This window comes from Eptesicus fuscus, chromosome 15, assembly GCF_027574615.1.
Source record: "Eptesicus fuscus isolate TK198812 chromosome 15, DD_ASM_mEF_20220401, whole genome shotgun sequence".
NCBI classification, from domain to species: Eukaryota; Metazoa; Chordata; class Mammalia; order Chiroptera; family Vespertilionidae; genus Eptesicus; species Eptesicus fuscus.
The window spans coordinates 49,650,337-49,677,798 of NC_072487.1; the positions used below are offsets into that span (position 1 = coordinate 49,650,337).

The following is a 27,462-nucleotide window of genomic DNA, read 5'->3' on the forward strand; positions in this document are numbered from 1 at the left end:
CCTCCCTTCCCCCTCTCTCCCTCCTTCTTTCCCTCCCTTCCCACCCCAGTGGGCCCTGATCTCCTTCACTACCCATTCTTCATGGAGGAGGCATATGTCTTCAAAGGACTGTCCCCTTCCAGTGCCAGCCCAGAGTCTGGTCTTGATCCCTGCGCTGTAAAGCTGCCTCCCTGATAACGGGGCTGGGATTTCCAAACAGGACTGATGAACTGGTGGCCATGTGGCCCCAAGATTGGTTCCCTCCCTTCGTCCTTCACAGCTCCATTCCCAGCCAGCCTGTATTCTCCTGGGGCGAGGGGGTTGGAGGGTGGGGGTGGGGGTGGGGGGAAGAAAAGAGGTTCTCAATCCACCCCACCCCACCTTGAAACTCAAACTTCTGTGTTTTGCTAGACAGAGAAAAATTAGAGAATTGAAGACAATGCCACAGATACCCAGGCCCAGGGAAACAGATAGAGATGGGCGGTGGGAGTTGGGGTGGGGGGGGGGGGCGGGCAGGGAGTCCAAAAGAGAAAAGAGAATTAAATTCAGTTTAACAGACATTTATTAGCACTTACTGTGCGCCAGGCACAGAGGGAACATTGTATACAAAAGCACAGATGACTCTCGGGTTTTTGCATGAGAGACTAGGAGATGACAGTGCCATTCACTGAGCTGGAGAGAGAGTTGGGGCTTGACATGTCCAGTTGAAGGGTCTGTGGGGTGATGGCCAGAAGGGGCAAGGAGGGAAGAACAGAGAAGCTGAGGGGCTCACTGGATGGCTGAAGGTGTGTTGTCCCTGTCCAACAGCTCTCAGTGCCCTCAGTACCCTCTGTACTAGTGCTGGTTACATGGGCATTCATCAAAGTCTTACACTGGGCACCATGCAGATGCTGGGAGCAGGGAGAGGGTGTGATGAAAGGGAGGGGAGGAAGAGGTTGCAGCTGAAATCCTGGGAACTGTGATTAAAAGACAGAGGGGTTCATCCTAGCCAGTTTGGCTCAGTGGATAGAGCGTCGGCCCATGGACTGAAGGGTTCAATTCCGGTCAAGGGCACATACCTCAGTTGCAGGCTTGATCCCCAACCCTGGTTGGGGTGCGTGTGGAAGGCAACCAATTGATGTGTCTCTCTCACATCGATGTTTCTCTCTGTCTTTCACTCTCCTTTCCAATCACTCTAAAAATCAATGAAAAGATATCCTTGGTTGAGGATTTTTAAAAAAGAAGACAGAGAGGCTCAAGGAGAGCCAGGAGTCAGGGTTGTCACAGGACCAAAAAGAAGCCAGGTGAGGCCAAAATGGGCCCTGGGCTTTAGCAGCTAGGAGTGAGATGGGGCCAGTGGGACCGAGTTGGTGCAATGGAGCTGGCTGATGTATACCCTCCACCGGCTGGGGAGGTGGGGGGGGGGGGCCTACGAGCACAGTGCAGGCCCCTCCTTCCCCAGCCTTCCTGCTGTCCCCAGAGCCCTTCTTGGTCTGGGGTCCTCTCTCAGACCAAGAGGTAAGAAAAGGGTGAAAAAAGCTGCCCTGCCCCCAGTCTTCCATCCCTGAGCCTTGGTTTCCGGCCTTCCCAGGAGGGTCCTGAGCCTTCCTCTAGCTTGGGAGCCTACAGTGGTCAGGGAATCCTGGGGGCCCTGGCGGTAATTGAAACCAGGACTAAGACATTAGAAACCATAACGTGGACTCCCCAGCTCCCCCAGGATAGCTCCTGGTTTTCTTCTCTCCCCCATCCTCCCGGCTGCTGACAGCTCAGCTCTCCAGGCCCCCACCAGCTGGGCCAATGACCCTTCTCCCCAAACCAATGAGAAGGAGCCTCCAAACCAGAAGGTACCCAAAGCCAGCCTTCGGGACCGCTTCTCTGTGCTCAGACAACCTCAGTGTATGAAAGACTAATCCCCACCCCCCATATCGAGTTGTCCCCAAATTCTAATCTTAATCTTTTATTGCAGAACGTATCCCAGGGGGTTGAAGTTAGACAATGGAAAGGATTTTTCAATTGAGAAAGGGAAGAGAAGGGTAGGAGATGTAGGGCAGGAGTACCGCCCAACGAGCAGGTGCTCAGTAAATGTGTGGGAAGAAAGAGTGCGTCTCAAAGCCTGGGCACCACCCGAACAAGGTGCTGGCTGGGCCGGGTCCGAAGCACAAACAGGACAGGCTGCACGCCAGCGGGGCAGGAAGAAGGAAGGGATTCTGAGGCCTGGAGCTCCCCTGCCATCTCTCTCTCTCTCTCTCTCTCTCTCTCTCTCTCTCTCTCTCTCTCTCTCTCTCTCGGCTCTGATGTCTTTCTCTGGGCAGGAAGAAGGAAGGGATTCTGAGGCCTGGAGCTCCCCTGCCATCTCTCTCTCTCTCTCTCTCTCTCTCTCTCTCTCTCTCTCTCTCTCTCTCGGCTCTGATGTCTTTCTCTGTCTCTCTCCCTCTGTGTCTCTCTGACAGAAAGAACAGAGAACAGGAAGCCTCATGTCTGTGGGCCTGGTGGGAAAGCCCTCCCCCTGCCAGATGATTCCTGGATTCCAGAGTCCCCAGGAGTGCTGGTATGAGAATCGGTCCCCACCTCTATCTCTGTATCTGTCTGTGGCCTTGGCTCTTCAGTGGAGCAAAGGGTTCCAATACCTAACTCCACCACTTACGGGCTTTGTGGCCTCAGGCAAGTGATGTAATGTCTCTGTGCCTCAATTGCCTCAGGAGTAAAATGGCATCATAACAGTGCATATTTCCCAAGACTCTTGTGAAGATTCAATTAAATGAGGTAATCCAGTCAAGTGTTTAGCACCAGCCTGGTGGGTACTAGAGTCTCCTTCATCTGCAGGCTTTGGCTTTCTCCCCACTGATGTCTCTATGTCTCTCCTTCTCTCTGTCTTTCTCCCCATCTTCTCTATCTACATTATCCTCTGCCTCTCCGTCTTTGTCTCTCTCTCCACCTTTCTCCTGATCCTTTTTCTCTCCCTGCATCTGGCTCTGTGTGAGGCCCACCACCCACCCCCAGAAAGCCCTGTTTGACCCTGCTCCAACCCCCGTTGGCACAACTGGCCCAGGTGGGGTGGAATGGGATGTCTGGGAGGTTTTTAATTCAAACATGGAATTCCTGGAAGCAAGATCACGCCTGGGCCTGAACATGGGTGAATCACAGTCGATGGGAAGAGTGATTGTGTCTGTGTTCTTTCTGGAGGGGAGGAAAGCTGGGGGCTCAGCCTGGCAGCCTCTTGGAGGAAGGGGGACTTGCCCTGACTGCACTGACCGCCCCCACACTTGGGCCCAAGCCAGACCCCCCATGTCTAATGCCTGCTTGGAGGTAAGGCAACCTGCCCAGAGTCCAGAACCAAAAGGAGAAGCCCTCCACCTCTACCTAAGGTGGCTTATCTGCCCTCAAAATAGTCTGGCCCATCTTCACCCCAAGTCCTGCTCTGAGCTTCCCAGACCCCATCCCAAACCCTGTATGGAGGCATGCTGCCTCCATAGATCCAGCTTCTCTATCTACCTCTCCCTCTATCTCTTTCTCTATTAACTTTGATCCATAACTTTGGCAGCTGCATATGCTTTATATCTTCAAACTGAGGCTGCCAGGAATAGGAAACTATGGGGTTGAAGAATCTTGTGTTCTTCGCCTGGACCAAAGAGCCTCTTCTTGTGGAGGAGGGGGGACATGGAAAGTCCAGATGTAGTTTCTATATCACTGTGGACCTGTGAAGGCAGAGGATGGTGTAGGACAGGTGCTCTGTACTCTAGCCAGTTTGGCTTAGTGGAGAGAGCATCAGCCTGTGAACCAAAGGGCACATACGTTGGTTGCAGACTCCTCCCCGGCCTGGGCCATGGTCCATGGTCCATGGTCAGGGGCGTGCAGGAGGCAACCAATCAATGTTTCTCTCTGCCTTTCCCTCTCTCTTCTCCTCTCCCTAAAAAATTAACGGAAAAATATCTTCACAATGGAAAAAATAAAAAACAAAATAGGTGCTCTAGAACTATAAAGAAAATGAAGGCAGGCACACAAAAGGCCTCAAATAGGGAATTGGATGGCTGAGACTATAGCAGGCAGGAGCATGGATAGACTGTGGGAAGACTCCTGCTTGACTCTGTTGCTCAGCAAAGAGTCTTCTCTGGGGGCCAGGATTGGTCTCAACTAGCCCCAGACACCCCAATACCTGGGCCCCAGCCAGACCCCTCACGTCAGCCCTCGGGCAAAGGGCCAGATGTGTGAACCACGAAGACCTGTCTCTCAGTTCCCATTCCCTACGCATCATTGCCTCAAGGTGCTCACCAACTTCAAGGAGAGAGCTGAGACTACAGATCCAGAGAGGGAGAAACACTAGGCAGGGTCACTCAGCAGGCCCAGGCTGGGACAGGAGCCCTGTGTCCTGGCAGCCAGCCGGGACCCGTCACAGAGTTCCTGTGACAGCAGTGACGGGCCAGACCGGAAACAGGATTTTATGTGGGGATAGTACCAAGGAATCCTTGAGCATGTGGGCAGCTGTGCCCGGGGTGGAGCATCCCATCAGGCAAGGACAGATATGCAGCTTCCTGGTCTTCCCATCAGTTAGAGACAAGCATTGGGATACGAGGTTCAAAGAGACAGGTCAGAGCAAAAGAGAGGCAAGAGAACCTGGGAGAGAGACCAACAAATAGACACAATCAGAGACCGTCAGGTACCAAAATAGAGATACAGAGAAAGAAAGATGTGAGTCAGAGACACAGAGACCGGGAGATGCAGGAGGGAGACGCATGGGACTAGACACAGAGACAGGGAGACACCTGAAGTCAGGGAGAAACACAGTGTCTCAGAGTCACAGAACAACAGTGACATGGAGTCAATGATATACAGACACAGACAGAGATTGAGAAACAAACAAACACCCCCCAAAACACACACACACACACACACACACATAAAAACACAGGAGAGATAAATAGAGATGGAGAAGACAGTGAGAGACAGAGACAAAATAAAGACAGAAAGATCCATAGAGGCAGAGAAATGGAGAGAGGGCAAGGCAAAGGGAGACAAAGACAGAGTCAGGCAAAGAAAGAGATCAAAACAGCAGGAATGGGAAGAGCGAAGGACAGGGGCGAGTCTCCTTTCCTCCAGTCTCTCCAGCCCCCTTTCCCCAGGGTTTGGGCCCCCCTTGCTTTTCTTTGGTTTCCATAGCAACAGGGAGGGCAGCACCAAATTTGCATATACATTTACATCCTTTCTTTCTGCATAATTCAACAGGTTCTGTGCATATTCATGAGACTGTGAGTGAAGGTGACTCTCCCAGTCCCTGCTCAAAACCTGGCTCTGGTGCTCCCTGCATGTAGGACGTGGCCATGGCTCCAGACCGCCCCACCCCCCACAGGCTCTGACCTGTCCCTGCCAGACCCTGCTAACAGCATTCCCCCTCACTCCCCAAGCAATGCCTTGCACTCCCCTACCTCCACACCTTTCCTCAGGTAATGCCCCTCTGCCTGCCTGGGATGCCCTTCCCTCAGCATGAGTATTGCCAATGGTACACTCACTCACATGTACTCACATGTGTGTACACATGCACTCACTCACATGTACTCACATGTGTGTACACATGAACTCTGGTGCAGGGAGTGACCAATGCTCACCCTGGCTCCCTGGTGGAAGAGGCTCCTAAATCACACATCTATCTGGGTGCTTCTGTCAAAGAAGAGAGTGCATGAAAGGATCACTGGGGTATAGGCTGAGCTCAAGGCTGATAGATCTACAAACCCAGTAGGTTCCTCTCTGTAGATCTGTCAGCCTTGAGCACTGTGGCCTCCCTATGGAAACTGACAGCCCCGGGTTCTAGCCAGAATAATCAGAGCTAGAATAGAGCCAAAAGGAGCCTCAAGAACAGAAGGACTGCGGTGGCTCAAATGGTGGGGGAGAGGGTGCTGGGCCAAAAATCCTTTCAAAGTGCCAGGTCTTGAAAATTCTTGTGGGCGGGGCGGGGCTTCTCTGGGGCCTGATACAGCCCTATTTTGGTTTCACCATCTCCCCCTGGATCCCTATGACAGCCTCCTCACTGCTCTTCCTGCCCTGTGCCCTCAATCCACCTTCCACACTATAGCAGCCAGAGCTATCTAATACTAATCTTATATTTGACATCACTTCCTTCTTAAAGCCTTCAGTGACTTTCCATTTCCCTAAAGAAAAAGTCCAAGCTCCTTGGCCAGGCACTTAGGCCCTTCCAGTCTGGTCCCCACTCACGTCTGAGCCTCATTCCTCAAGCTCCTGCCTTGAACTTCAAACTCCAGTGATCACTTCTATGCTCCTCTCACCTCTATGTCTTAGTTCATGCCTGCACTTTACCCAGAATGCCCTTTCCACTTCTCTCTTCCTCCCGATTCTATACAAGCATCACTTCCTCTTCTTCTTTGCCTGTCTCTAAAGACTGGACAAGGGGCTCTGAACCATTGAAGTCTAATGAACTTCCCTAATCTCTGAACTCATCACACCAATAGTGAAATTATCTGTACTAGTATATGTGGTTCTAGTCTTCATGGGACTGGAGGTTCCAAACCCAGTGATATTTGTTACATTATGGGTGATCATTAACTATTTGTTGAATAACTGAGAGGTCACTGTGCCCACTGAAGGCCAAATTTCAATCCTAGACTATCCTCTCTGTCTTGACATTCCTGGGGACCTCTGCAGACAGCCAAGGGAAGGGATGGGCTATCCCTTTGAGAATGCTACCACCTCGTGGCCAGACTAAGAAGCGCAACCAGACATGACCCCAGTGCAAACACCCAAGTGGGAGCTGGAGATAAGATAGCCTATACTAGAACTAGGCCTGATCCATGAGCTCCGGGCTGGTGATCTAGACAAACCGAGGGGGAAGGGGAGGTAGGCCCTGAGGAATGCTCAAAGCCTAGCACTGGTATCCTTTGAACATTCTTGATGAGTTCCAGACAGAATGGGAAGAGCAAAGAGGCAGAAAAATCTCATGTCACGTGGGAAGAGTGAGGCATTAATGTGACCAGAGCCCAGGGTCCAAGGGGATCAAACCAAAGATGAGCTGAGCCATGGCAGTGACCAATCAAGGGGATCCTTTAAGGCTATCCAGTGAATTAATTTGGATCTTGCCCTCTAAAATGGGCATGGGATGAGATCTGGGTGTGGTGACATATGTGGAGGCTCAATATTCATTCATTCACTCATTAAACATTTATCAAGCACCTACTATGTTCAAGATCCTTAGGTTAGCCTTAGCCTGTTTGACTCAGTGGATAGAGCATCAGCCTGTGGACTGAAAGGTCCTGGGTTCGATTCCAGTCAAAGGCACATACCTCGGTTGCAGGCTCGATCCCCTTCCCTGGTCAGGGCATGTACGGGAGATAACCAATGGATGTATCTCTCTCACACAGATGTTTCTCTCTGTGTCTCTCTTCCCAGCCTCCGTCACTTCCACTCTCTCTGAAAATCTACAGAAAAAAATGTCCTCCAGTGAGGATTAACAAAAAAATTTAAAAAGATCCTTAGGTTACGTCACTCAACAAAGCAAAAATTCCTGCCCATTTGGAGCTAACATTCTCATCAGGAGGAGACAGATAAAGAAGAACACTAAAGAAGTAAATTATATTTAAAAAAAAAAAAAAAGGGGGGGGGGAGCAGGATAAGGAAAATCAGAAGCTTGTCCATCAGCCTGCAAATATGTCCAAATCTCTGCCAACTCATTAAAAATAAAATTCTCTGTAGTCTATTTACCACCTCTCTCCACTAATTCACAATCCAACTTCTTGAAAGAGCTGTTTAGAAGTGGCATAACCTTTTCCTTTTAAAAAATATATTTTTATTGATTTCAGAGAGGAAGGGAGAGGGAGAGAGAGAAAAAAAATCAATGATGAGAGAGAATCATTGATCGGCTGCCTCCTGCACACCCCACACTGGGGATTGAGCCTGCAACCCGGGCATGTGTCTGTGACCTCCTGATTCTTAGGTTGACGCTCAACCACTGAACCATGCCAGCTGGCATGCATAACCTTTTCTTTAAAAAAAAAAAAAAAAAATGGAGGCAAATGCCATACTGCAGTGGCTTAACAATAGAGTAGAAAGTAAAAAACAAAACACAAAACCCCAAATACCTGAATCAGCACTTATACACAACTCCAGCTCCTTCCTACGCTCTTTCCGACCTCCGAAGGCCTCACTTCTCACTGCTCCCTCCCCACATTTCCTTTTCGAGGCCCCCGTTGGGCTCTACAAAGGCCAAGGAGAGAAAAAGCCCCAGAATCACTAGCCATCCCTTCCTCAGCCTGTGGCCTATTTCCTGATTCTCTGAGTTGCAGACACTATTCTTCCCAAGAGATCTTGACCCCAGCTCAGTTTCTCTCCGCACTACCCCTACCATCACCCTGGAGATCCCAGGTGGTCCTCTGATGAGGAGCTACCTAATTGGGACCCCCTCCTAAAACACTCAGAGCTTGTGATGCCACCTTACTGAATCATTCCTTCAGCACAGGTCACCATGCTTATTCCACACGATCATTCCACTCTGGCCACAGTAGGGTGGATCAGGATGGGATGCTGAGCCAAAGATCAACAGTCTGCAAGTAGCCTGGTCCCAAAGTTCTGGGGACCAATGACACTCAAAGAGCTGCTGATGGTAGAAGACACACCAGTGGAGGTGCTCAGAGAAAAGACAATATGCAGAAACTGGGAGGAAGCAAAAAACCTGAATTAGCCACAAAGAGAATAGGGAGAAGTCAGGCAGTTGCCGGTAGCAAGACACCGGAGTCACCACCACAGTCCCTAGGGGTGTACTGGGTGCCTCATGACCCTCTACCTTTGAGAGGCCTGGCCAGGCAGCTGAGTTTCCCCCATCTCTCCTAATAACCCCTGAATCTCCATCACCTGCCTCTCCCTCAGCGTCTTCCACATCACTCTGGGAACATACCTCGGAAAGCAAAGGGTGATTCAGTGGTCAAGGTTTTGACCACAACCTGCTGGTCCTGTGGTCTCCTCATCCCTGCTCTAAGCCCTATTGAGGCCTCAAGTCCCCCAACTCTGTCTTCACCAACATCTCAACCCCTCCTGCCCGCACTCAGCCAAACATCACTTCAATACTCAAATGGCTGAGCCCACCCTGCTACAACATGAGCCCAGAAGAACCCTAACTTTGTGCTTTCCTGGTGACTGAACACCCAGACTACTAGACACATTGGAGACCTCAAAATCCAGTGGGATCACTTCCTAAGTCATGTCTAACCACTAAGCTTTATACTTGAAACTAATATTTTGAACATCAACTCTTCACTAAGTCCACCACTGCCCACAATCCTGCTCTGGTCCCTGCAGCCCCCTGGTTACCACCATTGCAATCTTTACCTCTTCCCTCATGCCCCTGACCTGACCATGGTGAATCTAAGAGTCTAAAGCCAATGTGAGACAGAAAAGGAGCAGCCAGGGGTAAAAAAGCAAAGATGAAACCTGGAGGGGAGATATGAGATGAAGGTATGTTTTTAAAATAGGAAAAAGCACATTTGTGAGCTGAGTCATTAATAATTAGGCAATTCATATTTACATAGCACTACATGCCCAGGTAGTATCTAAGAGTTACATGTGTGTATTTCTACATTCAATCCTCATAAAAACCCTATGAGGTAAGCACTATATCTGTTTTATGGATGAGAACACTAAGGCACAAAGCAGTAACTTACTAATAATCTAGAGGCAGAATCAGGATTCAAATCTAGACAGTCTAGTGCCTGGGACCATAATCATAACCACTATTATATATGCCACAGACGGAGAAAAATGCCTGCCCTGGCAGAGTCCGTAAACCAGCCCAAAGCACCCAGTAGGCCCACCCAGAGATCTAGATAGAGTCAGGTTCCTGTTTGAGGCTTGTTAACGACTCTGGATCCTCCCAGCAATAGCCTGAGCCTACTCTTCCTGCCTCCGTCCGGCCTGTGAGCTCCTGGGGGACAAGGGCAGGGACCCCCACCCCCTGAACCCCATTTCCACATAGCAGACCAAGCAGAGGGAGGCTCATCAGACAGACAAACGGCAGAACCTTTATTTCCTAACCCACTCCCTGGACCTCTGTCTGAAGGCAGATCAGAGGCACTGTCGATGGAAGGCAGAGTAAGCCCTTCTCAAGCAATCCAGAACCCAGCTGAGACCCCACACCTGTCACTCTTTGGAGCAGCCCCCTTCCATATGCCAGAGGGAAGGGGAATCAGAACAGGGAGGCCCACTTATGTGGATTCAAGTCTTGCTGGGGATGCTGAGCAGTTACAGAGGCTTCTCAGAGAAGGCACAGCCATCCTAGACATTCAGGCTTGGAGAACAGCTTGCTCAGCTGGTCTTCAGGACCGCGTGTCTCGAGCCCTTCTTCGGGGTCGGGCGCCACAGCTGGAGCTAGGCGTGGGGCCCAGGCCAGGGGGTGCCCCTGGGGGCTGGTAGCCACATTCATTGGGGTCCAGGGGGTCCCGGCTGAGCAGCACCCACACTGCAGGCACATGTCGGCGCACTGTGAGGGGATCTAGGCCTGTGTCCGGTGAGGCTGGTACCCAGCTGTCCTCAGTCTGCAGGAAGCGCAGCTTGGTAAGTTGGTGCAGGCCGGGTACCCGCCGCTTGACAATCTCAGCACAGCTGACAGCCTTCCCCGCAGCCCGGCCAGAACCTGAGAACACCACATGTCTTGTGCTGCCGCCCTCCAAACGACCCAGCACCAGCCCCAGCAAGTTGCGGATTTTGCTGCCATCTCGGACCCGCATCTCCAGGGTATCAGGAGGTAGCTGGGGCATCGGGGAAGGCGCTGGGAGTTCCACAGAGCCAGCTTTCCGGTAGTGCTCCATCCTGCTGGCTGTTGCCTTGAATCTCACTGCCCACTGCAAGGAAGAATCAGATGAATGCTCAGCAATGTGCCCTGGCTCTCCCAGACACAGCCCTGCTCCTCATCCCCCATCTCCAGGGACAGGACAACAGGGAAGGGCTGTACCTCACACACCCCATTACCCTGGACAGGGCCACAACCCTCCCTCTGCCCGAGGCTGAACCAAATTCCCAGAACACTGGGCTCTTTAAGAAAGGTCCAAATCCCCTCAAGCTCCGAGGCAGGGACCAGAGCCCAGGTCAAAAGGCCCCTCAAGGGTGAGTGGGAAGAGATCAACCAAAGACCTTGTGTGTGCATATGCATAACTCAGACAAAAGCGTGGGGAAGGCCTGGGGCCGGGGCGGGCTAGGAGTCAATGGGGAGAAACAGGGGGCAGAGGTAATACTTTCAACAATAAATTATTTTTTAAAAACCCCTCAAAGACAGAACTAACCCCTCCGTCGCACCGAGAGCCCCAGGAGAGGGTCGAGCACCCCTCACCCCGAGGTTCCCAGTCGTTCCCCCTAACCCAGTGGAATGAGGGGAAGAGCGGCTGGGCGCGGACGGTTGCTTGGGAAACTCCAGGCGTCGGGCCCGCCAGCCTCGGCCGCCTCTATCGCCACAGGTCGCCCCAGCGTCCTGCAGGCCGCACGGCCCGAAGCCGGCCTCTCCTGCCCGCCCCCCACCTCCGGGTGACCCCCAACCCGCTAGGTTCCGGCTCTCACCGCCGTAACTGCACCGCCTCAAGCTCGATCCAGAGCCAAGATGGCGCGCGGGCCGGGAGCGCGCCGAGGCCGCGGGACCGCGCATGCCGGTGGGGCGGGGCTTGGTCTGGGGGCGGGACCTGGGGCGGGGCGGGACCTGAGGGGCGGGACCCGCGGAGCCTCCGCGGGAAAACTGGGTGACCAGGAAGTGTAGGAGTGAGCTCGCCGGGGACCCAAAGCACGCTCCGTCTATGGTGTCCCGCCTGGGGAAGGGGCACTCCTACTGGGGCGGGAGGAGGGGCCGTCGGAGGTGTCCCGCGCCCGAAGGACGGGAAGGGCTTGGCCCTTGCTCGACGGCAGGCGTGGCGTTGCTAGTTGAGCACACCGCAATAGCAAAGGCGAAGCTGCGGGCTTCACTTTGGACAGGGCACGAGGCTCCGTTTGGAGTGGCTGCTGCGCGGGCGGAGCCTTGGTCGCCGAGTTCTGCGCTTTGACCTCATTCCGTGGGCACTGGCGGGCCACGGGTTTGTTTTTTTCAGAGGCCAGTCAAAATAGCTCGTGTGCACAGCTCACTCTGGCTGCAGCGAAGGGGCGGGGAGGAGGGGGCGCGAAAATCTGGCCGCAATCGCTAGTGTTTCACAGGCCCCTGGGTCCTGGGGGTGTGGCCACTGAGACACGTCCGTGCCGGGCTTATAACAGGCACCCGAATGTTTGTTAAATTATTTAGTGAATGAAGCAGAGAAATGGCAGTGGGAATGGAGAAATGCAGATTAAGTTGGGAGATATTAGGAGGTACGCACGGTGAGAAGCTGGCGACGTTTTGGACAGAGGAGGGAAGGGTCTAGGAGGACTCCCAGTTTCAGACTTGGTTCGGACAAGCTGAATTTGAGAGGCCTGAGACGGCGCAGGTGGGATGACAGGGCAGGCCTTTGAATAGGAGCCTGGAGCCACAGCACTCCCTGAGGCCACAAGGGGGCAGCAAACACTTGGTGGAATGAGGTGACAATTTTAATCTCTGCTCTTTCTCATGTGTCCTTCTCATTCCTTAATGGGTCCAAATCTCTTCTGTGCTCCCCTTGTCGGTTAATAGCACCAAGAAGGCTACCAATTAAGAAACTTAGGGGCTTTTTCTGCCTTTGCACTTGCTGCTCCTTGGGCTCTCAAAGACCCTGCATATCGCCTAAGGCTGCCTCCTCCATCCTTTTCTTCTGTGTCCACCTGATGGGACTGCCCTTTTCCATGACTATCTCACAGCTAGCCTGTGCAGAGCAGAGATCAGGTGGACCCTAACTGTATCCTCCCCACCTGGCATGGAATCTTACATAAAGGGGGATAATTGGGAAATGTGGGATAAATGGATACGTAAGTGAATGTTCCACTCACACCAATCAAATGAGAGCATTTGTCCTGAGAGCCCTACACCTCCCAGAAAGCTAGACCTGGATGAGTATAGCTCCTGGTTCAACCACTAGGAAGGTTGACAACACTGCCCTCCATCACCCCCATCCTCATCCCATCCCCATCCTAGACCAAGAATCCGGCACACTCCTCCAGTGATCTATACAGTTTATTGTCACTGGAATAGGATACTGATGAGGGAGGGTATGCAAAGTAGCCTGACCTGTGACCTCAGGGCCCCACCTGAGTGCGGACAGGTAGGCTGTGAATCCAATAAATACAGAGCTGCCTCTGCCCTAATAGAAGGGGAGGTTGGCACAGGGCCCCAGAGCCTGGCTGCCCTGGCCCACTGTGGGATGGGTAGCAGCCATCACTCCTCTGCTGGCTTCACTTGCTTGGCGGCCTCTAGCTGGCAAAGAAGCTCATCCCACTGCACGAACTGCTTGGAGAGAAGCATTGTCTAGTTGCAGGTCAAGGTGAAAACAGGAGTTTGAGTGAGGTAGTGCAGATATTTTGCATCTGCCAAAAATGTGGGGAGCAGGGGAATAGAGCTGGTTGGGATGGGAGGAGAGACAGAGCTAGAGATGGAAGGGCTTTGGACAACTCCTCAGGGGCCTGGCTGAGCAGAAAGGATACAGTTTTGTTGTATTCCTCCAGGAGAGCCTTGGACTCCTCAGTGATCTCCACACACTGGTCCTGTGGGTTTAAGGTGTGGAAAAGAAAGGAGATGGACAAAGCCCTCATTTCCCATCAACCTTTCTGCCTCATCAGGGATCCTCATCCCCCATAGAGGTGATGCTTAACCCCAGATCCAAAAGAAGCAAATTTCTAAAGGGGTACTCGGAGGCTCCAAAATGGGTACACAAATAGCAGTTTGAAAGCTGATGGAAGGAGGAATGGACCGCACATATAAGGAAACATTTCCACTAGTATATATCACCTAACCCCCTCCCCTATTTCTGAACCCTTTTTGAATTTACAACAGAGCCTGGGAATAGTGAAACACACACACACAGCTTCTCCACCCACAGTCAAGGATACACCATCCCCAGGGGTTCTTGGGTACCTCCCAACTCAACCTTTTGGTGTTTCAGAGTAACCCTATTTTGGGAGGCAGGAGACCTGGATGTGGCTCCAGGCAAGTCCCTTCCCCTCTCTAAGGCTGATGGAAAATAAAGGACAGACCCCCAAGTTTCCCCTGGAGCTGATATCAGGGTAGCCTGAGGCTGTTTCCCCAGGCGGCTGGGGTGGGGACTAGGAGCCTCACCACCTGCCAGTTCTCTCCCCTCCCATACTTGCTGCTGGATGTGGATCTGGGCCAAGCGCTGCAGGCAGGCGGCATGCTCAGGAACGGCTGTAAAACACAATGCACACTGCCCGATGATGCTTGTGCCTTCCCCCGAGACTGCTCAATAGTCTATTAGGTCTTTGGCAGGATTAGAGTATTGAGTGGAGAAACTAAACAAACGCCAGGCTTCATCGACCGCTGCAGCTAGAGGAGGTGGTAGGACTCCCTGCTCACGCCAGTCATATTCTAGGACCCAAAAAGGAGGGGAAGATACAGGCCCCTAGAGGACAAAACCTTGGGGTGCCCAGAGTTTCCCCATACCTCCACTCCAGTATCATAAGCAGTGACAGGTAAAAAGAGCTTTACCTATCATGGACTCTGTCCCTTTGCTCTCGGCCAGTGGGACCAGGTTTGCCTGACCTAGGGAACAAGGTGCCTGCAGGTGGGCTGAGGATAAATGCAGGTCCCTAAGCTGGCCACCTGAAATCCAATACCCAAAGCCTTGGCCACCATGCTAGGCCCAAAGCTTAAGGCTGTTAGATGCTCAGCAGGTAGCTGATCAGGGGTAGGGGAGGGGGAGCTGGGAAAAATACCTCCAGAGACAGACAGGATGGATATCTGGATTCAATTAAAGTCACTGTCTGCTTGTCAAAACCCAGGCATAGAGACTGCTCTCAGCAGTGTGGCAGGAAGAATTCACACACATTCACATACCTGGCAGAGAGAATCTGACAGTAAAATCTGGGCTCTGCAGCACCCTAAAAGACAGATGCTGAGAGGTGGGATAAAAGGCAGAAGGAATCCCCAGAGTTGGGGCTGCTGGGCTTACATTGCTATCCTTAGGCCAAAATTGCTCAGGGTTCTGAAACTGAGCTCTCTGCCTTGGCAATTTTTAATCCCAATGCAGAAGGCAAGTACCCCCCAGGTTAAAGATAAAGATAAGGGCCCTGGTGGTGTGGCTCAGTTGGTTGGAGTGTCATCCCATGGAGGTCATGGGTTCAATTCCTGGTCAGGGCATATACCCAGATTGTGGGTTCAATCCCTGGTCGGGGTGTGTATGGGAGGCAACCAATCAATGTTTCTCTCTCTTTCCCTCTCCCTTACTGAAATCAATTTTTAAAAAAAATCTTTGGATAAGGATTAAAAATGGGAGGAAAAAAAAAAGATAAAGACAAGGAGCAGACCTAGCCTGAGCCCAGGGGACCTGAGGCACAGGGAAGTCCTGCCCATCCCCCCACCGCCCCAAGCAGAAGAGTGGAGGGGTACCTTTGATATGCGCGCTGTCCAGCATGGGCACCAAAGCCTCCACCTGCTCCAGAAGTGCAATCTGGGAGAGGACAAACTGCTCCTCTGAGGTGTAAACAGACAAGACAGTGGCAGTGAGGCAAGCCTAGGCACTGCCACTCCAATGCAAGAGGCTGAGATCCTGGCAGGGGAGATGGCTGGGTCCAGAGCTTGGAGACACTGCCCCCTTCTCAAGATGCACATTCCCCCATTCTGCCCCCAACCGCCCTGAATGCCTCTGGTCTGACCCATCTTGAGCCCAAGGAGCCTCTAAGTTTCTCCAAATCCAACCTTTCTCCAATTTTTAGCTTGAAGGCCTCTGCCTCAACAAATTCAGTGAGCCCCTCTGAGGCCACAGGAGACAAAGTACCTCAGACTTAGGACCCCACACTCAGGGCTCCTGGGAAGGGAAGGTCTGAAAGAGGAGACGTGGCCGCTGCCAGGCCGGTTCTGCTCAGTGGCTCTGAAGAACTGGGCAGTAACAGAAGAGTCCAATAAGGAGCATGGCCCTGTGCAGGGGATTTCAATGGTTGCAAAGAGTGGGAAGGGCACCGAAGAAGGGAGGACTGTTATGTCAAACATTTGGAGGCAGGAGTGCTTGTCAATTAGTAGAGGAGAAAGAATTTAACTTGATGAACTGGCCAAAGGAGAGCACAGGAAACAGGGCTGGATGGGAGGGGAGATGCAGCAAACTGCAGAAGGCTGGGAGTGGCAGGCTAAGGGTTTAGGACTTTATCCTGGCAAGGAGAGAGAGAGAGACACTGACGTTCCTCAGCAGACCAAGTGGCATGTTGGAAATGTGTTTTGGAAAGATGACACTGGACCCCATGCAAGAAGGGAAGGCTAGGGTCAAGAAGAGGACTTGGGAAACTGTAACAGTTCATGTGTGAGTGGGGAAACACTGAGGCAGCAGCCAAAGGGAGGGATGGAGAGGCTGGATTCAAGAGTTAGTGCAAGAGGCCCTGACTGGTTTGGCTCAGTGGATGGAGCGTCGGTCTGCGGACTCAGGGGTCCCAGGTTCGATTCCGGTCAAGGGCATGTACCTTAGTTGTGGGCACATCCCCAGTAGGGGGTGTGCAGGAGGCAGCTGATTGATGTTTCTCATTGATGTTTCTGACTCTCTCTCCCTCTCCCTTCCTCTGTGTAAAAAATCAATAAAATATATTTTTAAAAATATATATATATATTTTTTAAAAAAATAAAAAAGTTAGTGCAAGAGAAGATTTCCTGAATTTGATGCAGTAGATGATTATTAAACATCTTTTCAATGAATGAACAAGCACAGGTGCTTGGCAAACTCTGCCTCATGGAGTGGTTGACTATCTGATGAGCAGACACTGCCTAGAACTCTGAAATCCCAGCGCTTTCTCATATGAAAAAAAAAAGATGTAGAAACTCATGCCACTATTCTCCTCTCCCAAATGCAATGCTCTCTGCTCCTACCCTTTCCTAGAAGCTCCTCTGTGAGCAGAAGTGAGAAAGACTCTAAAGGAAAAGCCTGGAGGTAAACCACTGGTAGAACATTGGAGTCACTCGCACTGTGGCTAGCACCATGGCCTCCAGGTGGTTCAGAAGTGTACCACATCCAGAGCGACTCAGAACCACGGGACCACCTCAGCTGCAGCCCAGACGATGGCCAGAACTCCAGGCAGCAGTTTCCTGGGCTTTACCCATTAGCCCTGGCAGGGAGGCCATCTCTGTGCCCAAATTCCCCCCACAATCCACATCCCCAGAGGCACATGCATACCTGCTAAGATGAACTGCATCTTAGAGGCATCAGGTATGGCAATGCGGTCAATGTACTCAGGATCCAGGTATTTGATCAGGTCTTCAACTAGGAAAGTAGCAAGATGGAAAATGGATTAGGGTTGGGGAGTGAGGGTCTATTTTATGAAGGATATTGGGGGAATGGTCCACCTTGGGGAGAGCCTTCAGTGAGGGGCTGATGCCTACAGTGTCTGTTAGCAGGCCTCCACCAGGGCTCCCACCCCTACTTCCCTGTCTCTCCCCTCTGATCACCTGCTGGCCGACCTCAAACTGTAGAGCCTGGAGTATCCTGGGGCCCTCAGTATTCCCACTGACCTATGTTCACCAAGGGTGGAAGGCCCCTTGCCCCTCAGTGCCACCAAGACAACCAGAGCTTTATTGGATTTCTAATTACGGAGCAGGTTGCCAGCTCTGACACAACCAAAAAGGCATGGCTGAGCCAAGGCTAGGACTCCGGTGCCTAATTAATTTCCTGCCTCAGGACCTTGCCTGTGGAAATCCCATACCTGTTCTCCATACTTCACCAAAGGGATCTCTCAGACAGAGCTCTTATCCCATCACCTGGGGCACTGTCATGGGCTTGAAGTTTTACCACAAAATAGAAAGCATACCCCGATTCACCATTTCAGCAGGGAAATGTCTTCACATTCTATCCCCAAAGGGCAACTCCAGTGACCTAACGGGCTGGAGAACCAGGCCGGTCCTCAGGAAGTACAGGCATGGAAAAGAAGAAGGCAGGCAGGCACCCGACAGAAACTTACTCTTTTTGTACAGAATCTTCACTCTCTCTCTCTTACTGGCAATGTTCCCCAAAGCTACCTGCACCTTGACCAGGCCATCAGCCACCTGTAAGGGGAGTGAAAGTTATTTCCAAGATACACCACCTGGTTCAAGGCTTGGAAGATATAAAGAACCCTCATTCCCTCAGACTCCCAAACCTCTTTGCCCCAGAAACCTAGGTTGGTCACTTTCTCTTGTATTAAAGGAGATGTAACTCTACCTTCCAGGAATCCTCAGTGTGAACAGGGAGATAATCATGTACTCTAGTTTGATTGGGGAGATAATGAACTATTTTACAGTTTATGGGACACTGGCATATACTATACACTGAGTGGCCAGATTATTATGATCTCTGAACACATAATAATCTGGCCACTCAGTGTATATACATATACATATACATATACATATACATATACATATACATATACATATACATATATATATTAGAGGCCTGGTGCATGAATTCGTGCATGGGTGGGGTCCGGCCAGCCTGGCCAGGGGGAGGGGACATGGGCAGTTGGCCAGCCTGCCTGCTGGTCAAACTCCTGGTCAAGGGGACAATTTGCATATTAGCCTTTTATTATATAGGATATACACTGAGTGGCCAGATTATTATGTGTTCAGAGATCATCATAATCTGGCCACTCAGTGTATATTCTCTGGTTCCCACCTCTCTGACTGAACCTACCTAGACTTTAAGGGTAGAGGATGAGGAATCCCAATATTAAAGGGCTGAATAGATGGGAGAGGCAATGGAATGATCTCACCCAAAATTCAAGGGTCAAATATATGGGGAGGCAAATAAAACTGAGCAGCACAGCCATTCTTGTAGAAGGAACACCATGAGGGTTAGCATCAAAGACGTCAAAGGGAGAGAATGTTTTGAGAAGTCAGTCCCAGAATGGGGCACAATCTGCTAGCACCCACTACTTCCACAAGGGTGTACAGATATCATTACCTCTGATGCACTTAAATCCAGGATGTCCATGACCCTCCACCTTCGGGAAAAGGTCTTCCCATAGTAAAAAGGGGGTAAGAGGACAACTGGGCTTCACAGTTGTCAAAATTCAGTTACTGGTGTGAAGAAGTGCCAGTCCATATCGAAAAACCCAGTATCCAATCCCTTCCCCTCCTCATCCCAGTCCTCTCAGACCTCATCTCTTACCGCCCCCCCCCCCCGTCGCCCCGCCCCGACACCCTCCCGCGCCCCGGAGCCTTCCGTAAGCACCTCTGCTCTGCCTCCTCTAATCCCATGGACCTCCTTCTGCACAATTCACTTAGCTATTAATTACACAGGGCTTCGTGACAAAGGGCTTCGTGGACTGCAGCTCTTACTGAAACTCTCCTTAGTCAGCTTCCCGAGTGTGTCAGGTCTCCCCAGCTGGCAGGTGCAGAGTCTTAGTCACAGTTCATCCCGAGCCCATTTCAGACGGGCCTAATACCCCGCAGTTCCCTGCATGGGCACAGACCCCAAGGGTCCAAAATGCTCCGGGAGGTCTCGGACCTTTGTTATTTCAAAGGCCGGACTGTGGGCGACGGGGCTGGCACGGCATCCATCCCGAGGCACAGGCCAGCAGCCCGCCCTTGCTCTGCCTCAGGAAGGGACCCCTGGACCCAAATCGCTCACCTTCCGCGAGCCGCGCGACCCACCCGGTCCGTACACCCAGCGCTCCAGCTCCTCTACCCGGGCCTGCAGCCGCTGCACATCGGTCACAGCCGCCATAGCTACCGCCCCGCCTCAGCCGGGGAACAGCTGGAGGGCGGGACGTCCGTCCAAATAGAGAAGGCTAGCCAATTGGAGTGCACGGGCTCCCCTCCGTTCAGGAAGTGACGTCACGACACAGGCCTTCAGTGCCGGAAGTGGCCGGCTGGGCCGGCCGAAAAGAGTCAAAAGCTGTCTGGTTACCTAGGCAACGGCCACTCCTGTTTGTCAAGACAACCTTTACCTTTCTTCTTCTCGTTTCAGGGTACCAAAGAGGTTTCTCCACCTCATTCCCCGAAGTTGCACATGTAAATACACTCATTATTCCAGGATTGGTCCATTCCTAGTATAGATCAATAGATACCATAATCTTTCAGAGTCTAATAAGGTTCAAACGATGGGGCCACTCAGTACTCTAGTGGCAGAATCAGGATTTGAACTCCGGCAGTCTGACTCATGAGACCGAGCTCTTCTATCCTCATAGGCCTTTGCTGTTCTGTCCCTCATAGGCCTTTGCTGTTCTGTCTTCCCTCTGAGAACCCTTGGCCCAATGCAGCCTGTAAACCACACAATTCCTTTTCCAACCCCCAGATACAAATAAGAAGAGGCACTGGGGAGGGAGGGATGGACTACCGCTTTATTATCCAGATGTGACCTGAGGGACATCTCCTTCACAACATCCCAATCCAACCCTTCATATGGCTCCTGAAGAGAAGAAGCAGGTCTGACTCCAAAAGGTAGAGTCCTAGACGTGACATCGACAAAGTGAGGCGATGATGGGGGTTACTAGGGGCAGGACTCTTTGGTAGATGCTGCTGGAGTTGGCCAGAGAGGAAGTGCCCTCCCTTTACAATGAGGTAGATATAACATCAAAAGAAAACTCTTTGGCTTCAAGTCCACATGGCATGTGGGGGGAGTGGTCACCTCCCAGGTCTGGGTCCTAGGTTGGGCCCTCTGGAAGAATCAAGGTGGAGGGGGTGTCACCCCCCCCCTCCCAGCAATGGGCTAGGACTCTTCATTCAAAGTGGGAGGTCTCAGGGTGAGGTGCTGGAAGGGGGCCCTGTAGGGGTTGGGGGTACAGGGTTAACTGGGCCCTGGGAAGCTGGCACAGGCTGGCGGCGGGCAAAGAGGATGCCTGGCAAAGGGGTGAGGAGATGGTAGAGGGAAAATACAAGCAGGAGAGGGAATGACAGGGAAACAGAAGAAGGAAACGAAAGTTAGTGACCTGATTGCTACACCACACACATACCTCTGCCACAAACCAATGAGGACAAACCCCTTGGGTCAGTCAGAGACTTCTATGCTAACATAGATACCCTCGAACAGGTAAACAATATTTACACGGATATATAGGCCCATGACAAGGCAGACATCCCATGGTACCCATTGTACCCATACAGGGGTCATGCCTTGACCCCCATGCCATGTAGCAATCCCCTGAACCCCATATTACCCATGCAAGTTTGGATATCCCTGAATCTCATGCAAGTAGAAAAAGTCTAAAATCCCCATGCCAATGTAAATACCCCTGCCCTCATGCCAGTGCAGACAGCATGCAGTACCCATACCTGTGTAGACCACCCCGTTGATCTCTAGGGCCATGTTGATACTGCTGATACCAGTGCCTGCCAGATTGAGAGGCCCATCCAGCCGCTCTTCTGTCCAGGAGGGGGCAGGGGAGTCACATTTTTGGGAATCACACTTCAGACTTACAAGCTCCCCCCTCCATCCCCATCGATACCCCCCATTCGACTTCAGCCTCACACCTGTAATCACACAGTTGTCTATTTAGGAGTCTGTCTGCCCCACCTCCAATGCCTATCAGGTAATGGGTCTGACCTCCCACAGTGCACAGGCCCAAAACCCTATCAGCAACAAGCCCTTCCTCACCCCTTAGGGGAACCTTGCCATGGGGCAGAAAACTTGGAGGTGCGCCAGGTTGAGGTGGCTCCATGGGCCCCATCAGCACAGCCCTCTTCTCTGGAGGCTCCTCTGGTGCTAACTTCTCCCGTGCAGGTCCCAAAGCCAGGCCCACAGGCAGTGCCAGTCGAGGGGCTGGAATTCCACTCTCTTCTGGAAAAACAGGTAATTCAGCTCCCCTGACCCAATCAAGTCACTATCTGCATTTAGTTCTCTCCCCAGGCCTGGCACCAAGGGAGGTCAGTCACCCAAGTTCAAGCACCAAGTTCAATCTCCACTCCCATCCAGAGTCTCAGCCTAGAGGCTCTGAAACTGGAGAGCCCAAAGGGCCATTATGTTGATTTGTTGTTGTTTAGAGAGAGAGGAAGAGGGGAGAGAGAGAGAGAGAGAGAGAGAGAGAGAGAGAGAGAGATGGGAGAGGGGAGAGGGGAGAGAGAGAGAAAGAATTGGTTGCCGCTGTAACCCAGGTATGTGTCCTGACCAGCAATAGAACCCACCACCCTCTGGAGTACGGGAGGACGCTCCAACCAACTGAGCCACATCGGCCAGGACCCAAAGGGCCAATATATGTCTAAATTGGTCCAAAATTTGGAGGATCTCCTGTTCTCAGTTGTTAAATAATCCAGGTCACAGAAGGCACAAACCACGTGCAAATAGGAACCCTGGGTGGACAGGTGTAAAATGGAATTGCTTTGGATAAAGGACCTTCAGCCGCGTACCACAGTAACCCCTACTCCGGGGTTCCCAAGGCTTCCTTGACCCCAAACCTCAGGACCCCTAAGGTTAGTTAGAGTGCATCAAATCTCAGGGCCCCAACAGTCCCTACTGCCCCATACCTCAATGCCTCCCGCATTTCACTGTCCCCCTATTTCAATGTTCCCTATACCTCAGCGTACCCCTGGGTCTCAGAGACCCCTAAACCTCCGCCCCTCGCCCCCTCACACCTTTCTTAATGGGGCTCGGGCTCAGCTGCGCGCAGGCGTGCGCCGGCAGCCTGGAGGCGGAGACCTGGGCGGGGCGGGGGCCGGGCGCGGGCGCTGGCAGGGCGGAGCCGGGAACTGAGGCGGGGCCCGGGGTGCCCCGAGGGGGCGGCCCGGTGGAGCCGAAGAGCGGGGCGGCGGTGTAAGCCTGACGACGGCCCTCGCGCCGATTGCTGTCGATGGCGGCCTGGAGTTCCCCGGGGGAGCTGAGCGCCCGCGTCTCGCACTCGTAGGGGTACAGATACTTCATGTACCTGGGGGCAGGGGGCGGGATGGATGTGTGCGCTGGGGATCAGGACCTGCACCCCGACGTCCCCCCCCCCCCGGGAGCCGCCTCGCGCCCCTCCCCGGCGCCCCCCTCCGCGCTCCCTCCGCCCCACCCGCCGGGCGCCCCGCCTGGCCTCACTGGGTGCGGAGCGTGAAGGCGGCGGAGGTGATGGTGGTGGGCAGGCTGAGGCCGCGCGTGACCTCCCGCCACACCTTGCGGTTGATGACTTCCACCAGGCCGCCTTTGGCCGTCACCAGGCGGAACAGCGCGTACAGGTCCAGCACCTGCTTCGCCATGATGGGCACGCGGTTCACCGGCGTCCCTGGTGGGGGGTGAGCGGAGAGTCAGGCCCCCAGAGAAGACCCTGCCTACGGGCATCCTGCGGGGGGGGTGGGGTGGCTGAAGGAGTAAGCTGCTGGGAGAGGTCGGGGTACAGGGCGGGACCTCGAGAAAGGAAAGGGAGAAGGAGAGGTGGGAGGGAGGTGGTATGCCCGGCAGAGCCCGCAGAGCTCCGAGGAGGAGCAGGAGGCTAGGCCAGGGGTAGGCAAACTTCTGTAAAGGGCCCGACGTGCAAGGTTCAGGCTTTAGGGGCCTGACGGTCTCTTGAGAACGGCTCCGCCCTGCCTGGTAGCTGAAAGCAGCTGTGCAGCCGTGATCCCATAAAACGTCGTTTTACGGACTCTGAAATTCGAATTTCACACGTCTGGGAGTGTTGTCTTTTAGGTCTTTACACTATTTAAAAATGCAGTGACATTCTTAACTCGCGGGAGGCTGGATTTGGTCCCCAAGCTTCAGTCTGCCGACCCCTGGAGTAGACCGTAAGAAGGACCGCCTGACGGTGCTGAGCAGCCCGACTCCCCTAAGCGGGGGCCGGCGGGGGTGAGGCCGAGGGATGGTGGGTGGGAGCAGCGCCCCAGCCTCGGCTGGCCAACTCCGCCGCCCGCGCCGCCCCCGCCGGCCAGTCCTGACAAAGGGGCCTGTCTGCGCTGAGCGATGGGCCCCAGTTAATTCCTTACCGATCCCGTCCCCTTCCGCGGCCGCCTTTGGACCCGAACAATTAGCTGCGGCCTGATTAATGGGGGGAAATTATCGGCCCCGGGAGACCCCCTCCCCCTGCAGAGGGAGCGGAGGGAGGCAGGACTCGAGGGAGGGAAGACTTGAGGGAGGCATAGCTCTGGGCCTGGTGGGGGAAGTGATAGGGTCTGCTCCGACCAGCCTACCCCAGTGGAGGGGAGACCTCAAGAAAGGGGCAGGGAGGGTTCACTGGGACCACAGTGACTAGGTCTCCTCCCTGGGGACAAAAGGATCTGGGCCCCAGTGAGGGTCCCTCCTTAGGAATGAACCCTCAGGGGTGCTGGGCCTGGGGTGGGGGCCTGTGGGACTTTGGCCAGCTTCTGCACTGGGGAGGGGGGCTCCGTGCAGCCAGTTAATTAGCAGCTTATCAGGCCACGCTCGGAGTGAGTTAATTAGCTTTGTAGAGAGAGATAATGAGTCAGTCTTTGGACCCATGAATCTGGGGAGAAGCCTAAGTGATGGACTGCCACCCACCCTGATTCCTCCTCCTCCACAGCCCCAACTCACACGGTTCTCAGCCTACCCCTTGAGAAGTCCTTCCTGCAGTCTAATCCCAGTCCTTTCTGCTGCAGAGCACACTGGGTGTCCCCTGCCCGAAGCAAGGGGAAACTGGGGAGAGACGAGGCTGGAAGAAGGGTCAGCCAAAGAGGACCAAGGCGTTCCCAGCCCCCTAGTCCTGGGAAGCCCCCCTCCAATCAGGCCAGCCCCCCACCAGTTCCCCTTCCCACCTTCCCAATTGATCCCACACTCATTAACCTGCCAGTGGGCTGGCCACTAATTAATTGCTGGTTGGAGGAGGAGGGCAGGGTCAGAGGTTAAAGACGCTATTGAGGGCCCAAAGGATAGGTGCTGCCCAGCTCAGGCCTCTGCAGAGAGGACCCAGGCTCGGGACTGAACCCTGAGGTCTCCCATCCTCAAACCTGGTAAAAGGAGGTCTTTCCCTTACGTCACCACACTCACCCCTCTTCTGCATGAAGCTAAACAGGTCATCCAGAAATTCCTTCCTCTTGGGGTCTGCATCGAGCTCGTACAGCTGGGAGAAGGACTGAGGTCATTTTCCAGCTCTGCTAACCTCCCTCCCCCTGTGACCCCAACCCAGGTTGTACCCTGAATAAGGGTCCCGAGCTGAAGGGGTAAGTAGGATCTGAAATGTGAACTCCCAGACATTGGGCTCTCTCTCCCTGGGTGCAGAGGCCCTCTATAGCTAGTGCCCTGGGCAGGTCCAACACCCATCTGGGGAGGAGGGGAAGAGAGGAAGCTGTGGAGGCTCGGCTTGCCCTCCCCGGAGTGCACAGAGTGCAGGGAGGGAGTCAAACTGGAGCTGTGTTCCACACTGCAGAAACTGACAGATCTATCTGAGGCACTCATTCACTCTTGGTCATTCCTGCAAGGGCTTCTTGCCTTTCACATCTCTGCCAGAGTTGGGGATAATGACTCTCTCCCATCCCTCAGGAAGGATGGATGCTCAGAAGCTCCTGGATTGAAAGCTAGGGCCCCCACCATCTAGTCTGATCTCCTTCCAGGGACAGTGACCTTCCCACTACAGAAGCTGCCACAGAGGCAATGGCCCTGCACCACCCAGGACCGGTGGGGTCAGGACTTGAAAAGCCCAGGGGGTAATCCCACACATTCCCAGTCACCTGGAGCCTCACCTCTAATATCACTTCCCAAATACCACCCAGGAGGAGCAATCCCTAGAGCAATAGTCATTTACCCCAGAGTAAGAGTCCCTGAGTAACACCTATAGGTAACACTCCATCCCCCAATAAGAACTCAGTAAAAACCCCCATTAGTAACAAACCTCAGAGATTCACCTTTAGATCTATGATCCCACAAGCACTGAGCCCTTAGATGGATGCCCACAAATAACATACACACTCTCTAAGTAATAATCCCCAGATTTATACCCAGGAGAGACAGTCGCTAGAGCCATATCTTCAGAGTAACACAGTCCTGAGTAACACTCCTTTATACACTAATGCCACAGACTACTAAACACAGATGAACATTTCTGGAAAATACCCAAGACTAACACCCTATACTGTTTAACTAAGCGAGGCGTGCGGCCCGCTGGCCACGAGTTTGACATGCTCGCCCTACAGGTAACACCACCAGAATAGCACACCTAGAGTCACAGCCCTGCCTAACGAATACTTCACAGTGACAGCCTGGAGTAGTGCCTTAGAATAACATCCAGATGGGCTCTGCAGGGAGGAAGAACTCAACTACGGCCCTATGAGTAAGATCTTGTCGTTCCCAGATGCACAGTGGCCCGTTAGTCACACTGCGCCTGTAGTGGCCATCACAGGCTGGGAACTGTCACTCACAGAACTCAGGCAGTCAGAGGACTGGGATGGGGGGAATGTGACAGAGAAGAGATGACGGGGATACCAAAAGAGTGGCACCCTCCATTCTACTTCCAAAGACAGAAGTAGGCAGCCCAACACACTCCCACAGGTCGCTAAAGTATGACCTTGTGACTTGGTGTGTGAGAAGTTAGAGTAGGATGCTGCTGACATTAGAATGCCTAGTCCCCAGATTCCCCACCCTCAGAAGAATTCTTAAGGGCTCCTACATCCCTCCCACTTTCCCTTCTAACCTCACCAAAAGCCTCCAATCTGTAGGCCTCCATGTTTCTGGGTGTCTTCTGCACCTCTTAATATTTGCCTATGCACTTCTTTCTGTGTCTCTGGGTGCCTATCTCTTCCTTCCTGTCACTATCCTTCAATCTTTCCACTGTCTCTCTCCAGGTCTCTGTCTCTGTCTCTGTCTTTCCATCCTGTAGAGGGCAGAGGGCAGCCGGGGTGGGTAGGCTACTAATGACCAGGCTCTGCTTTTGCTCAGAAAGGAGGTAGAGAGGAGGGCCTGACATTAAGGGGCTCCTACCTGCTTGAACTGTTCCTCGTAGGTCCACTCATGGGGATGAGGCCCAGGGGGCTGGTTGGAAGGTGAGCTGGGACCCTGGGTTCCTGGAGGACTCTCCTCAGCTGCCTCTTTCTCGACTCCAGCTTCCTCCCCCTCCTCATCTTCTCCGGTATCCTCCTCTTTCTCAGCCCCAACCTTCCCCGAGGCCCTCTCAAGGGCCTGCGGAATCCCAGGGCCAGACAAGGGAGGCTGTGGTGGCGGTGGGCGTGGAGGGGCCAATGGCCTCATCCCCTGGGCCAGTCTGGCTGCCTGCTGCCTCTGCAGGGCTTCCATCACAGCTTCCAGGCGCAGTCCCCCCGCTGGTGGGGGAGCTGGCACCAGGCGGGGCCCGGAAGAAAGGGCCGCCTGTGGGAGAGGGCATTATGGTTGCTGGGCTCTGCTGCCCCTGCAACCTCCAACACAAGAGGAGATGGTCATGGGTTCAGGGAAGTGCAGGGAGGCCATAAGGAAAAGGACAGAAAGATAGCTTTCTCAGAGATTGACAGAGAGGTAGACAGAGCAAGAGAGACAAAGCCAAGGAGACAGGAATGGGCATTGATGGAGGACAGGCAGAGACTGAGCCAAAGCGGATGACAAGGACCAAGAAACAGAGAGA

The 27,462-nt window shown here is 53.2% G+C and overlaps 3 protein-coding genes across 6 annotated transcripts; all 3 read right to left on the minus strand.

The window, feature by feature from the left end:
- Positions 1-9,945: 9,945 nt before the first annotated feature.
- Positions 9,946-12,466, minus strand: RPP25L (ribonuclease P/MRP subunit p25 like). 2 transcript variants are annotated; one of them, XM_054727129.1, is made up of 2 exons: positions 12,279-12,466; positions 9,946-10,790 (listed from the first exon to the last, which is right to left on the minus strand). In XM_054727129.1, the coding sequence occupies exon 2, from the start codon at positions 10,755-10,757 to the stop codon at positions 10,266-10,268; it is 492 nt and encodes a 163-aa protein (XP_054583104.1). In that variant the 5' UTR covers positions 10,758-10,790; positions 12,279-12,466; the 3' UTR covers positions 9,946-10,265. The 2 variants fall into 2 exon arrangements, with proteins under 2 accessions (XP_054583104.1, XP_054583102.1); XM_054727127.1 differs by lacking the exon at positions 12,279-12,466 and adding an exon at positions 11,500-11,567.
- Positions 12,467-13,029: 563 nt separating this feature from the next.
- On the minus strand, positions 13,030-19,764 carry DCTN3 (dynactin subunit 3). 2 transcript variants are annotated; one of them, XM_008141958.3, is made up of 7 exons: positions 19,626-19,764; positions 17,977-18,061; positions 17,196-17,282; positions 15,431-15,514; positions 14,172-14,230; positions 13,513-13,572; positions 13,030-13,336 (listed from the first exon to the last, which is right to left on the minus strand). In XM_008141958.3, exons 1-7 carry the CDS (start codon positions 19,719-19,721, stop codon positions 13,247-13,249), a joined length of 561 nt encoding a protein of 186 aa, XP_008140180.1. In that variant the 5' UTR covers positions 19,722-19,764; the 3' UTR covers positions 13,030-13,246. The 2 variants fall into 2 exon arrangements, with proteins under 2 accessions (XP_008140180.1, XP_054583546.1); XM_054727571.1 differs by having other exon boundaries at positions 13,247-13,336; positions 14,144-14,230.
- Positions 19,765-20,734: 970 nt separating this feature from the next.
- ARID3C (AT-rich interaction domain 3C) lies at positions 20,735-27,140 on the minus strand. 2 transcript variants are annotated; one of them, XM_008141957.3, is made up of 7 exons: positions 26,829-27,140; positions 24,903-24,975; positions 23,007-23,190; positions 22,565-22,854; positions 21,591-21,773; positions 21,269-21,358; positions 20,735-20,835 (listed from the first exon to the last, which is right to left on the minus strand). In XM_008141957.3, the coding sequence occupies exons 1-7, from the start codon at positions 27,138-27,140 to the stop codon at positions 20,735-20,737; spliced, it is 1,233 nt and encodes a 410-aa protein (XP_008140179.2). The 2 variants fall into 2 exon arrangements, with proteins under 2 accessions (XP_008140179.2, XP_054583434.1); XM_054727459.1 differs by lacking the exon at positions 21,591-21,773.
- Positions 27,141-27,462: the final 322 nt, after the last annotated feature.

Excerpts from the sequence above, each read along its gene's own strand:
- DCTN3 (XM_008141958.3), bottom strand. The coding sequence starts at position 19,721 with ATGGCGGCTGTGACCGATGTGCAGCGGCTGCAGGCCCGGGTAGAGGAG. Across the intron at positions 15,515-17,195 it reads GATGCAGTTCATCTTAGCAG|AGGAGCAGTTTGTCCTCTCC; the intron begins GTATGCATGTGC and ends TTTACACCTCAG. Across the intron at positions 13,337-13,512 it reads TGGAGGAATACAACAAAACT|ACAATGCTTCTCTCCAAGCA; the intron begins GTATCCTTTCTG and ends ACCTGCAACTAG.
- RPP25L (XM_054727129.1), bottom strand. The coding sequence starts at position 10,757 with ATGGAGCACTACCGGAAAGCTGGCTCTGTGGAACTCCCAGCGCCTTCC.
- ARID3C (XM_008141957.3), bottom strand. The coding sequence starts at position 27,140 with ATGGAAGCCCTGCAGAGGCAGCAGGCAGCCAGACTGGCCCAGGGGATG. Across the intron at positions 24,976-26,828 it reads ACGAGGAACAGTTCAAGCAG|CTGTACGAGCTCGATGCAGA; the intron begins GTAGGAGCCCCT and ends TCCTTCTCCCAG. Across the intron at positions 23,191-24,902 it reads TAGCTTCATGCAGAAGAGGG|GGACGCCGGTGAACCGCGTG; the intron begins GTGAGTGTGGTG and ends ACCCCCCACCAG.